Source organism: Clarias gariepinus, chromosome 7 (genome assembly GCF_024256425.1).
Source record: "Clarias gariepinus isolate MV-2021 ecotype Netherlands chromosome 7, CGAR_prim_01v2, whole genome shotgun sequence".
NCBI classification, from domain to species: Eukaryota; Metazoa; Chordata; class Actinopteri; order Siluriformes; family Clariidae; genus Clarias; species Clarias gariepinus.
The window spans coordinates 21,486,664-21,500,972 of NC_071106.1; the positions used below are offsets into that span (position 1 = coordinate 21,486,664).

General features: G+C 41.6%; 1 protein-coding gene across 9 annotated transcripts in view; it reads left to right on the forward strand.

Moving 5' to 3' along the window:
• The window catches only part of mef2aa (myocyte enhancer factor 2aa), an 89,181-nt gene that overhangs the window by 15,995 nt on the left and 58,877 nt on the right, over window positions 1-14,309 (forward strand). For all 9 annotated transcript variants that reach the window (XM_053501120.1, XM_053501123.1, XM_053501126.1 and 6 more), the window contains one exon: window positions 13,699-13,918. In XM_053501120.1, coding sequence (XP_053357095.1) covers window positions 13,865-13,918 — 54 coding nt within the window. In that variant the 5' untranslated portion in view covers window positions 13,699-13,864. The remainder of the gene's footprint in view (window positions 1-13,698; window positions 13,919-14,309) is intronic.

Consider the following 14,309-nt stretch of genomic DNA (forward strand, 5'->3'; position numbering starts at 1 on the left):
GTTTCCCATGAAAAGCAGAAGTACTGACCCACCAACAAGCGTGACGTAACTGCCAGGGAGATACAAAAATAATGTCTTTTTGGTCTTTTTAAAACAGAATATTTTTGTTGTTCTCTGATGCAACCAGTGTGGTTATTTTTCGCTACAGTATCTCTTCCCACATGGAGAATAGGGCACCATGCTAGAGATCTCTAGCATCTGATACACATGTCTGTGTCACCCCTGTATTCAGTGGATTCTTTGCGTTTGTGTGTGCATCCGAGCGTGCGTGTGTGAAGAGATGAACTGCAATAATGTGATGTACCTCTAATATCTCCATGCACTCTTTTCCCTCAGGTGGAAGATTTTGATTTATCTGCTCTGTTTATCATTTCTGAGTTAAGATCAGAGCAACATCAAAAGGTTGCAGTGCCACTTAACGCAACTTGCAGACTTGATTTGGGGGCAGAGTGGGGGCATGCGAGATACAACATGCATTTATGGTATTAGCTGTTGTTGGTGCTGCTACTTTCCTGTCTTTTGCAGGCTCTCTGTTTTGTTTCTTCATTTTTCTTTTTTCAAAACGAAAGCCTTTTAAAGAATGAGCCATTAACACGTCATCATTTCGGACATGCATGAAAAGAATGCTTTTGTATTCACTTCTAGCAATTATATGCTGCATATACTGTATATGCAAGGGAACACTATTCCTTAAGTCAGATCTTTATTTAGGTCATCTCATTGAACTGCCTTAAGCAGGACAGTTTCACGTATTGCACAATTTACAAAATACCATAAACAGATTCTGAAATAAAGCATGTTGTCTCTGACTTGTCAAGGAATACATGTGTGATCAAATTGAAGAAATGAATTTAAAATACCACTCCAAGGAGAACAGTCAAATGTGACACTGACTTCGTACCAAGACATTTGGCATTGACAGTAGGTATATCAGCTAAAATAAATTTGCTGTGTAGATCACAGATCTCTCTAAATACTGTGATACTTGATGCAAATGATGAGACATACTGAAATCTTGGGCTTGATGTGGAAAGACAGACAGATTCTGTTTGCATATGTTCCGGGCAGAGAATGTCATTATTCTTCAAATGAACAGCTTAAGTCATGTCTTTAATTATTAAACTTCAATTCCATCTGTAACAAACTGACAGAATCAGTTTAGCTAGAAATTCAGATTGAATACTTGGGCTAGCTGCAGACTGTGTTTCAACTATAAATGAACTACAGTTTGTTTCAAGGAAAGATATTCCAGGCATCTGCTAAAAAGGGATGATAATTTAGGCCTTATGTGCATGAAAATCTTTACTCCATCACCTTATTACTTCCAAGAAGATGATGTGAACATGTGCAGTAAACTGGTGCTAAACAGTTCTGTTTAATTGTGGATCTAAAACAATGCCAGATGTGCCACAGTGAACATGAACCAACATTTCACCAGAAGAACAGTCTCTCATGTGCGAAATGGATCTAACCATACGCTGAGGGTCATCACTTTATCCTTGAGAAACTGAGAATCCATTCATCGGCTCGACTCCGAAACCTGACTGACGCAAATGGATCACTGGGAATAGGAGCGTCCCAGCAGTAATTATGTTACAACGCTTCTCCCGCACACGACCGTGAGGTGGGGGAGCAGTGATGGCACATCTCTTGTTCTATTGCAAGCTTTTTTTTTGTTGTATGTCCTTTTCCTATTTCCATACATGAGAAAAGACATATGCTTACACACACATATATACTGTACGTACTTACTCCCACTCAAACACACCTCTCTCTCTCTCCCTCTCTCTCTCTCTCTCTCTTACACACACACACACACACACACACACACACACACACACACACACACACACACACACACACACTCCTAGGACTATGTTATACCAGTAGGTCAGATATAGTTTGGCTGTGACATTTACATGCTTTGTGCAAGAACATGCCTTTAAGACGTATCGTTTGAAAAGCCAGTCCCAAGTGTGGTGTCTAATCTCTACTGAGGACCAGATCCAGACTGTAAATATCCTGATTATGTCTACGTTCCTCGTAAAGCCCTTTTGAGACTTTGTGCTAATTTATCCTTCTGAAGTTTTTGCCTAAACAAAACAGAAATGGCATGATGTTCAGATACTAAACAGGGCCCATTCAGGGTCACAGGGCCCACATTGCTGAGCAACCTAAGATCTGATATCACTAATTGGGGTTCTGTTATGAAGGAGAATTTAAGCTGAAATAGATAAGGATTTTTCTCAACCAGAAAAATAATAAATGATCGCCACATAGGGATTTTCAAAGGCATACAGTACCAATGTTTTCACCATGACTTTTCATCTCAGCCCTTGAGGCATCATGACTATTCAAAAGCACCTTGTGCCGTTCCCCTTCCCCAGCTCTTACCCTTGCTCAGGTCCATAATTCATTATAGAGATGTCTATTCCAACATGACCTTGAATTCTTTCATATTGTTGCCTTTAATTTTTTAAACCTGCTTGTGTGATTTCTTTATTTTTATTTTTATTATTATTAAATTTTTTACATTTTTACTTTTTGTGTGCCTTGGGATGTCTCAGGTCTTAAAGCCGATAGCTGTTGCTTTAATCATATTAAATGAGTGATGAGTGTAATTGATTTATGTCTGTGTTTTAGATTTAATGTCAATGCAGGAAGGGTTTAATACTATTAGGGCCCCTAATTGTAATATTGCCTGAATTGTTATGAATTTGCAAGTGTGAGACCATTTTGGATTTTGGTGCACAGCCAAGCAAGCATCTGATATGTATTGCAGATTCAGCTGGGCACAAGCTTCATACGATTCATAATCTCATTAGCTACAGTATGTTCACTTCTGTGTATGCACACACACACACTATGTGACTAGAAAAATGTGGACACTTGACCATGACGCACACATGTGGAACTTCCCCAAACACCAAATTTGGAAGGGGATGTAGTGTAAACTTGTATGCTGCAGCATTATAATTTCCCTTCACTAAAACTAAAAGGTCCATGCCCCAGTACAAGTAAACTCCATAAAGATATTGTTTGTCAATGTTAGTGTGGAAAACAATGAGTGTCCTGGACATAGCACTGACCTTAACCCTACAGAATACCCTTAAGATGAACCTGGAAAGCCAACTACACTACAGGCCTTCTTACACAACTAATGTCACTAAAGAACCAAATTTCCATAGACACCCTCTAAAGTCTAGTAGAAAGCCTTCCAAGATAAGTAGATGTCGTTACAGAGAGGCTGAATCTGGAATCAAGTGAAGGAGCATACACCGATCAGCCACAACACTAACTTCACCTTCTGGTGAATTGATTAAAACTCAACATAACATTGGATATAACATTGGAATTCAACATTAGAACATGAACTCATGCTCTATACAGAAAACTGCTTAACCTGAACATGATCATGGGAAAGCCTGGAGCCTTTCCTAGGGGACTTGTGGCACAAGGCGGGCTACACCCTCTACAATATATCACAGGGTACACAAGCAGGGCACAAAGGCCTCAGACAACTCAGTGTCACAGCTTGCTGTATATGGGACTTAGCAGGCAGGGTTCATAATCAGTTAGGCAGTTAGTTCAAGGTTATTGATCCAGCCTCCAAATTCCCCAGATTCCAGGCCGATTGAGCACCCATGAGACGAGCACAACCCAACCGATATCACCAAAAGGATCTGCCGCCAACCCATTGCCAGACACCACAGCACTCCTTCAGAGGTCTTGTGGACTCATGGCCTCCACAAGACCCCTTGTTTTGTGTTTTAATGTTATGGCTAATCGAATATGAGTGTGATGGTCAAGTGTGCCCACACATTTGGCCATATAGAGAACATGCACCAGCACAAGGAAGTAAACCTTTTAACACCGAAAATGTCGCCATCACCATTTCATCATCTCTTAAAGTTTATTCTGACACTTTTGCTGATGAAGTCTAGGAAAATCCCGTGATCATGCAGTCGCACTGTATTTCTAATGCGTCTTGGTTTAAAAGTTGGTCATCTTTAAAGTCTTCCATGTTTTGCTTAGTTTGTGATTGGAACATAAAATGGAAAGATTAGATAAAATTAGAATGTATTTTGCTACAGGTACCAACAAAATAATATCGTTTACAAGTATAGTTCAGCACTGAATGTTTCTCCTTGACTGCTTCTAGTGGTTTGCTCAGTGGTATGTGATCATTAGCCATCAGGCAGCTGTTGGGACTTTCTTCGTCTTGGGAGTTTTAAACGTGGCGATGACATTTTGGAGGTGATAAGTGGCTTTCGGTCCTGCTGCGTAGCTCGTTGAGTTCTTGTATTAGCAGGAGAAGCATTTGCCTGAACCAGCATTGATCCAGCCTGGGATTACAGTGTGTCTAGTGGAGAACTTGCGTGAGCTGCCACTTGCTGGCAGAGATTAGCCACTTGCTGCTTGTGTTCTCAGTGGTGATAGTCGTCAGGGCCGGCTGTACAACTGTCACAGGAGCTAACAAATTCTTCACTTTGTCCCTCTCCCACGCACACACACACACACACACACACACACACACGCACCCTGTCCTACAGTTTGCCTGTAAACACTAGCACATGTGCATGCATACCCTTTGCCTACACTTTAGGATACACAAATTTACCCTGTTGGCAGGCCTGCGTGAGAGATCTAAATTCTTGATAAAGAGATGATCAGCGTGATAGCCTTGGCAAGAAACAAATCTAGCTTCCGCCTGCTTCTGAATATGGCCAAACTATGACAATTCTTCACCACAGCAAAGGTTGTGTTTACATTACATTTTCTGTGGTGTGGGAAGTTTGCTGTGGAATGAACCGGTGTAGCTGGCAGTGTGGTACTACGGGTTCCTGACAATAAAAGGCTCTGACTCTCAGACACACCTCTGTATCAACGTCAGGGAAGGACAAAAGCCCTGCCACATGGAACCTTTAGGTTTGAGGCAGATTTCGAAGATTTCCCTATAATAGACACACAAACTGTGTGTGAGGAAATGCTGTCAGGCTATTTCTGGCCATTTTGGAGAAATGAAACCATGCTATTTTGGACCATACCTCATCCTTCCCCTTTTCCTCAGCAACACCCACCACAAATACACGAAACCACAATTCATCTAAAATAAGTAAAATATCGTGGGCAGCATCACATGCCTGTAAGAATGAGGCAAATTTTACGTCATGACAATCTCTTGATTTCTATGTGCAAAAAAATGAAGGTTTTTATTCTTTAATGAATTTTGTAGAATGTCACCTTTTGACCCTTGTGAACAAAATTCTGTTAACATTTTCTCACAGATTTGAAGTGTAAGAATTCACACCTTGTTGTAGAGCTTTTTGATTATAACAACACCACTTGCATTCCTCGTTCAATCCTAATGCAACGATTGGAAAGGACTCCAGAGGAAAAGAGTTCTATTCTTACGTATTCCTTATGTTTCCACCCTGATAAATCTCCCAAATGTGTCTGAAATCCATGGGTTTCATCTTTCTCTTCAGCTACATTTGCGACAGGGTGTTGTGTGAACATGTGTGAACAGTCCTAAATGCGGAAGATAGACGCGGTGCTTTACATTGTTCCGCCTGAATTCACACTCTCTGTTTGAAGCCTTCGTCTCACTCATTTCTGCACGCAGCCATCCCCGCCATTCGGTAGATCTTATTAATTATATCTCATTAGTTGCCTTGGAAACAGGTGAGAGAATGAGGAATTGGAAGGAGGGGAGAGAGAGAGAGAGAGAGTTAATGAAGGGAGGAACAAGATAGAGCGAGAGAGATTAGAATAGAGAAAGTGGCTCCAGTAGGTTCAGGTTAGTGTCAGATCAGCATCAGTAACACTACCTGTGGGAGCGGAGGCCTTGCCTCAGGCCTGCCGAGGAAGAAGAGTTGAACCCGAAACACACAGAGAGCCATACTGTTGTGCCTTCCTTCTGTGTCAACATGTCAAGATTCACCTGATTATTGGCAAGAAGTCACCCCCAGAACTTTACTGATCAGTGACATCACTTCCTGCTGATGCGCAGCTCAAACTCAATTCAAACTGGTGAAATGAGTAAAAAAAAAAACATGCAGTATGAATCGTCCAGCTTAATGTCACACTTTTGGGTGGATCACAGCTGTGTCTTTACACTTATGGACTGTGAAAGTGCAGATATAATAGATGTGTTTAAACAGACATGATCAGAGCATTTCTCGTTCGTCCGGTTAGTTTTCCAGCGCAATCTAAAAATATACATTCATCATATGTTTCAGCTGGGTCAGCCTCATCACAGTCTCACGCACTCTCTCACTCATCTTCTATACCGCTTTATCCTGTATTCAGGGTTGCGGAGGCCTGGAAGGCTTAGGGCACGAGGCGGGGTACACCCTGGACAGGAGGCCAGTCCATCACAGGGCAGCCTCATCACAGTACCGCTTTTCTTATGGTTGTACAGTATGTGATCATATAGTGATATCATCATGAGATTTCTCCACGCGCAGACATGCATTCCGGTCTGTTGTATAGTTATCTCAGCTCTTTGCTCTCATGCTGTTGTTGCATGTCTATTCTCGGTTATGTAAGCCAGGGCATGTTTTTGCTGCTTATCAGCCAAGGCCAACATAAGGGAAGGTCTGCTTTGTTCCCCCCCAATTTTTTTGTTTTGTCAAACAAGTGAAAGCATGGCAGAGAAAGCCTAGCCCAGGTTGTAAACACAGCAAAACATGGCTCTGGAATCCACCAGAGATGAACTTGCGGTGTTGTTTAGTCTTTGACTCTACAGGCAGGAAGATAACAAGGGGAAGGATCAGAGCGGATGCTTGTCCCACAGGCGTGCTGCCTTTTTGCTTTTTGTCTCTCACTTTTCTCTTTCTCTCTCATCTGCGACTGCCTGTTAGTGGTCATCTTTAGTGGTCGGAAAAACAGGAAGTGGGAAAGCAGGATGTTGGAGAGCGCTTTGCTCTGCCCATGGCCCATGATGTGGAACTCCACAGGAAGTGCCAGTATCATGGTTGTGCACAAGGCAGTTTACAAGCAGAAGAAACCTAAAGACCGGGAGGACAATTGTGTCTTTTGTGTCTGCTGTTTTTATTCAATTTCACCTTTAAAAAAGTTTTTAAAAAATCTTTTGAATGCTGGGGTGTTTGTGCATTTCTTACGATTATATACTCTATGAGCCTGGCTTCGTTAATATCTTTGTGTCTATGCTGCATTTTAAAGATGAATTTTCAGTTATCCTGAAACAGCCAGTGCCAGTGCACCAGTATGCATTGGATCCTCCTCCTGCTGTAGCTGTGTTAACTAGTTAGATATGGTATGGAACAAATGGGACATTTATTTCGACAGCCTCCATACACTCTGCTTATTAAGTACAGGGTTTTTGTTGTCTCTCTTTCTGATAAGACATTCTTTTTCTTCTGCTTTTCTCAAGTGCTATAGTAGTCTTCTGTGCTTGTAAATGTGTTGAGTCTCCAGAGCAGATCGAGAGATCACAGCATATTTAATCAGCTTTGTTTAAGTTTTTTTTTTTTTTAAGTATTTTTTGTGTACAAAGTGAGAAAGTGAGATGTGCATGTGAGCAATCTTGCACCTTTAGGTACATTAGTATCAAAACGTTTGTCCTGTATAAACATGACAAGTAAAGAAAAGTGGGATAAGGAAAGTATCATTATTATTATTATTATTATTATTATTATTATTATTATTAATAATAAAGTAAAATCCTCTACGAGAATCTACTAAGTCTTTATTCTAAAGGTAATATTAATGGTATAAATAAAAAAAATTCTAGCTTCTGGTACTAGCCCATTCGAAAGTGCTAAGGGCAAAATCCTGGTGTTTGGTGTTTTGTTCCACATGTAGCACATTACAAACCATTATTGTCCTACAAGAGCTTTAATGCAGTAAAGGGGATTAGTGAAATAACAGGTTTGTATAAAGCTGAGCTGTGGGGAGGGGGAGGGGAGGGGGGCGTGTGTAAAGGTTTTGGCAGTTTGAGGGCTGTATGCTCTGTGTGTGTGTGTGTGTGTGTGTGTGTGTGTGTGTGTGTATAAGACTATGGTGTGGGTTTGTGCGGTAATTATAGTGGTAGGAGAGTGTTTTATTGAGTGTGAAAGGCTTGACCCCTGAATCAGCCTCCTACTTCCCCATGTCCTACAGGGAGAAAAAGAAGGAGAGAGGAATGAGAGAAAGTGACACACACACACACACACACACACACACACACACACACACACACACACACACACACACGCACACAGGAGTATGTAATGTAGTCAAGTATACAGGGGGCATGTCTCCTTTTTCAAATACTCAAAGATGTGTCTGCTTTCATGCGCACACACACCTACTGTGCACTCGACGACTGTGATTTACATTTACACTCACCATCCACTTTAATAGGTACACCTGCTCGTTTTTGCAGTTATCATGCACTCCATGTTTTTTGTTGTTTTTCACACCGTTCTGTGTAAACTCCAAAGACTGCTGTGTGTGAAAATCCCAAGAGAAGAACAGTTTCCGAAATACTCAAACCAGCTCTTCTAGCACCAACAACCATCCAAAGTCACAGAGATCACACATTCTCCTCATTCTGATGTTGGTGTGAAAGTTAACTAAAGCGCTTGACTTGTATCTGCATGATTTGATGTGCTGTGCCGCTGCCACTTGATTGACTCTTTGGATAACGCCGTCACCGAGCAGGTGTGCAGGTGTTCCTATTGAAATGGATGGCCAGTGTGTGTATTGAACCTGATATCCTGACCGTTTAGTTACAGCACTCCTTTTCTGAAAGCAGGGTCAAGAACGAGAGTGTTCACCTGGGAGTGTCACTTCTTTCTTCCTCTTTATTCTCGTTTATGGCTTTTTCTTTTTGTGAATCGTTCAGTTAATCATTTACCCATCATGGAAACGGGTAATTAAAGAATATAAGAAAAAATTTAATCTTTTTTTTTTTTTTTGGTTTAAACACCTTCACATGCAGATGAAAGGAGTGGTGGAAAGGTTATGATACCATTCAGTGTTAGTATTGACTTGACATGCGTTTAATTCTCAGTGATAGGTTTCTTTTCTTTGGGGTGTATTTGACAAGAAGTAACACCTAACTAACCTCCTACATAATGTACTCAGCAGAGAATATGGAAACATTTTAATTACAATAATCAGAGGGAGTCATTTTGAGAAGGCAGGAAACTTCGTGGCATGTCTCACAGATACACAGTTACACAGTTACACATTTGACTGTGTGCAGGCCAGGTCAGGTTCAGTACAACATGTGGACATGGGCATATGGCATAGGCGTCTGCTTTGAAAACATCTCCTAAGTGTATTGATCAGCTCCTTGAAGAAACAAATGGCAAATACCTTACAGAACTGCTGGGCTGGGTGTAGTACCAGAGCTGGACAACCTTTTTAGCCAGCCTACCTGGAAAGTGCAAGCTCCAGTGCTTTTCCAATTCGTCCAGAAGACCAAAGCTAAAAAAAAAAAAACTTAAAAGATTGCTAAGCTGGTTAAGAGCATTAAAACTGACTTTGCTTTAATACTTCAGTTGATTGCGATTTTACATAACCTAAGTTTTTCCTCCTCTTCTGATAATATCTCTACCAATGATGTGTCCTGTTTATAGACAGAAAGTCAGCTTACATTTCAGCTATGAGCTGTGCTGTTCTCCTCTCCCACGTAACGACGTGTCTGTGTAGCATCTTCATTTTCACTCGATAAAGTGTTCAGTAGTGAGAGGACTGTGAGATGTGCTAGCATCTAGAGTTTTATAACGGTTTATTTGCAACACTTTACTATGTATTGCTCAGTTAGGCAGAGTTGCCACATTCACTCATATTCCTGATTCTGGAATTATGATTCTTGCTATTTAATATGCACCATAAAATAAATGATTTTAGCTAAGTTAGAAAGAAAAATTATACTAAACACTACAGAACCAAGAGGCTTCTTATTATCATTTAGGCAAACATTATCTGTGAAAATAAATAGGAAGTAGAGTTTTTCTTTTTCAAGTTGTTAGATAAATATAGTAAAGATTCTGTTGACTGTTATATTAACAGTCATGGGCACCCAAGGGTTTGCTTTTGCTTTTTACAGTCCGATTCTACAGAAAAGCACAATTTGCAGAAAAAGGTCAATGCTGGCTGAGAATGAAGGGCACCAGAACACCCAGTACACCGCAGCTCACCGCACACACAGGGCCCTGCAGGCCAAGAGCTCAAAGTCGCCAACCTGGAATCCAAACTCAACATAAACCCAACGCGAAATCTCAGATCTCAACCTGATCGAGTACCCATGTGATGTGCCGGACAAAAAGTCAGATCGGGAGACCCCGTGCCGTAACCCACAGCCACCAACGGATCCACTGCTAATATTCTGGTGCCAGACATCACCTCAGCACACCCACAGAAGACTTATCCCTTTAGGCGTCAGCGCTGCCCAGGTGGCACAACCGGAACCCACACTATACTGGTTGTAATGGTTTGCGTTGTAATGTTATTGCTGATCAGTGTATAATCCGCTTGTCTCGATTTGGGCATCTTTGAGGATGATCAGTTATATAAACAGATATTTCAGGTGTTAACTCGCAGCTTTCTAAACATGTGACAAATTACTGTATGTGTGGAGAATATGCAATAATGTTAGTCTGCATTTCTTTTGCAACTGATTCTCTTGATAAACAGTACACAGTAAAAAGCAGATCCAACAGCACTGATGAAGAAAGACATATTGTGTAGTAAAATATTATTGTTTTTAATAGCGCCATAAAGGGTTTTGCAGATGTGTGTGTGTGTGTGTGTGTGTGTGTGTGTGTATGTGTGTGAGATGAGCCTTGAAACTGACCACAGAACACAAAACATTCATCTGATACTTCCTAAATAGAGAACCGGAAGGCAGAAGGTGTCTGGATCAGCATTTGCAGTTTGAAGCAGTTTGTATTAACATGTATAGTTAATAGAAAGCATTACTGTTGCCAATACTGCACTACTCCAGATCACCTCAGACACATGAGATCTGGTCTCCTAATATACTGTAAAGTGTTTTTAGCATGGTACTTTAAGATTACAGTGACAGGCTACTGTATAAGAGGTAAAAGATATAAAAAAGGGGAAAATGATTACTCATCTCCGCTATAAATTCATCACGCACAGGAGCTCAGGAACATTTTCCGAGCTCTTGACTTGCTGTCATGTACAGTGTTTGTGACAGGTATGCTGCACTGCTAGGCACATGAATAAATAACTTAACACAGACTCCACAGGTTCCTGGTTTCCACTTGACAAGGTGTTGATTGTCTAAACAGCTCTTTCTGCATGTCTCACATGTGACTCACATGCATTGTCGTTAGTCAAATGACTCTTCACAACAGGAATTACATTTTGTCTACACGTGATAAGGCAGTGTATTGCTGCAGTGGAACTGGAGAACGCGCAGCACATTTATCAGTCGGTGTACATTATTGTGTTTGCATGTTTCATCATTAGATGCTGGTGTTTGCCGTTATTAATCCCCTCTGTGCTCATTGTAATATTTGAAAATAGATTAGTGGTTTCAGGGCAGGTCATTATTCACAGCCCAGGCACTGTTTAGAGTTTGTTTAAGCAAACGCCCTCGACTTAAATGTGTTAGGGCACGTGGTTGAACAAAGTAAAGTTAAGCAATTCACTCACAAATGAGGAGGGATCTAGAAGGAGTCATGAGGCTGAAGCCCCACGACAACCTGAGAAATAGAAGTGCAGCTTCATCTAAACGCAGACATGAAGAGAAATATGTTCTTTTTAGAACGAATTCTACCTTTAGTTCAGCACCGGCTACAGAACTGAAGGATGTCCGCTACCTGACAAAATATCATGACCCACTGCATTGTGCTCAAAGACTTGCAGATGGCCTTGACAGCGCTCAAGTACAGGTTAGATTAAGCTCTGTAACCTCTGGCGCTGCGTTTGGATAAACGCTGAGCTCTCATGCCTATGGATATACAATCTCTCATAGTCTATTTACAATATAATCAACTCTTTAGGTTCATTCCTCATTTATATTTTAGCATATTTGATTTTTTTTTTTTTTCAAGTTTCTGATTTTGATGAGGTTGACGTAGATACCGTTGAAAAAATGATGTTGTTGCACTTTCTGTGATCGTTGAAGTGTCAGAAAATTAAGCTGGCAACTTGAATTAGTCTGTCTAATTTAAAGTATTATTAAAAAGTCTTGAATGGTCACCTCACCATGAGAACGTGCTTTCACACTGTTTCAAAATCTTTCCCCGGGATGTTGATCAATTAGACATAAAGTTGCGAAAATAAAATGGCCTGACAGTGCACTGTATCAACTTCTAAGTCTCTAAAATTAGTAATTGAAAAAGATTTAAAAGAGAATAGAGTGCAAGGCCATGACACTTCCGTGTAGGACATGGTGTGCTGATAAATAACAGCGTTGTCCATTCAGACGTGCCATAGGGAAATTCTCATTTGGCACCAGTATGGCAACAGTTTCTTTCTGCGAGTTCCCAGGGACATGACCTCCTGCGAAACTTTTCAGCAATGCTGAAGCTCTCACAGTGACTCATGGACACCCAGACAGCGTCTATGGTTTAACCTGCTAATTATTGGTCCTCTGTGCCTCTGCTCCCTCTCAATCCTCCTGGTCATCACATTCTGCCAGAGCACAAACACAAAGAACAGGACGGCTGTGTTTCATGCCACTTCTCCATCTCTGGAGTAGAGTGAGTGTTCTCCAGCTTCCTCGGCTGCGAGTCTCTGATCAGAGATGTGTTTACCTAGGCATTTTCTATTTGGACAGAGATGATGAATGCCTCCACGGCGGGGTTCTTTGTGAGCAGGTTGGCTCTCGGAGCAAGGGCGAGAGAGGAGGGGCAGACATCAGGCTCTCTGGGGGCAAAGCGTGCTCTGAAGCACGGGCCCACAGTGCGAATTGCCTCATCCAGGGCCCTGAGGATTTAAGGCTAATATCAGCCTGAGACTGGGCGCACTCTTAATCATCTTAAGAGCAAGAGCAGGCAGCAGGAGAGAGAATGAGGTTGTCTCTGGAGGCATGCATGTGTGTGCGTGTTTATCTCCTACAGCATGACAGTGGGAGACGAACCTGGACCCAAAGAAGGGAAGTGAGTTAAAAAAAAAAAAAAAACTCGCACAGCAAACACATAACACAAGAAAGCAGTCTCAGGGTAGTATACATCCTGAAACCAGACAGACGATCTGCTCTGCTTTCTGGTGCCGTATTGATTACAAGATCTCACTTCCCGCTTAATCAAGTGCTAGTCCATCAGACGGCATAAAGCCTTGCCTTCCAGTAGTGTTTTTGTCTTAATTTTTGCCCATCCGCATATCTGGGTTTCAGTTCAGTAATAGACAGGCTACATTCTGATACACACTATGGCTAGATTGAGCTGCGCAGCATGGCTGCAGTGTGTGAGATGAGCCTGATAGGTACTCTCGTGTTGTGTTGTGTTGTGTTGTGTTGTGTTGTGTTCCTGCTCTGTATTAGTGGCTTTGCGTTGAGTCCCAGCTGTTTTCTGAGATGCAGGTGTGGAGAAAAGATATTATCATGGGCCTCTTTCTCATATCCTCCCCACGAATGGCAGCCAATAGAACACAGAGTGCTCGGCTCCTTTCATCTGCCTTGCAGCACTTCCTATGAGTTCGAACTCCCGCTCTCGTTTTGTCCCTCTTTCTCTCTCCCTCAATCTCTCTTTATCTCTCTCTCTGCAGATAGCGGTGCAAGCACTTCAAGAGAAAGCGAAGGAGAGACGGAAAGAGAGGAAGATCGAGAGAGGAAGAGAGACGGTGTACAATGTGCTAGTGGAACGGAGGAAGACAAGTGCGGGTGTTTTTCTGATATTCTCTGGTCGCCAGAGAGACTGACTAGGACGCAAAGATGGGACGGAAGAAGATCCAGATCACGCGGATTATGGATGAGAGGAACCGTCAGGTATGTCGTTTTTAACTTTCTTGTGGTGTGATCCTTCATTTTAATTCCAAAGGAATATATGCATGGACAATGAACTGAAATATAGACGGGAGTGTATAAAATATAAACTGAAGAGAAATTTAAAAAAAAATGTTGCATTTAAATAACAATTTTAGAAATAACAATAGGGGACCTGGGTACTTTAGTGGGTACTGTTGCTGCCTCGCAGTCCTTAGGTTCAGTTCTGAGCTCATCTTTCTGTCAGTGTGGAGTTTCTGGTCATGGGCTCCCTAGTGCTTATGGGCATTTTGTCTGGGTTCTCTGGTTTCCTCCCATCTTTCACAAAGATGCTAGTAGATGCTTATGTTAAATAAATTGTCACTAGGTGTAAATGAGTATAAGAATTTGTGAC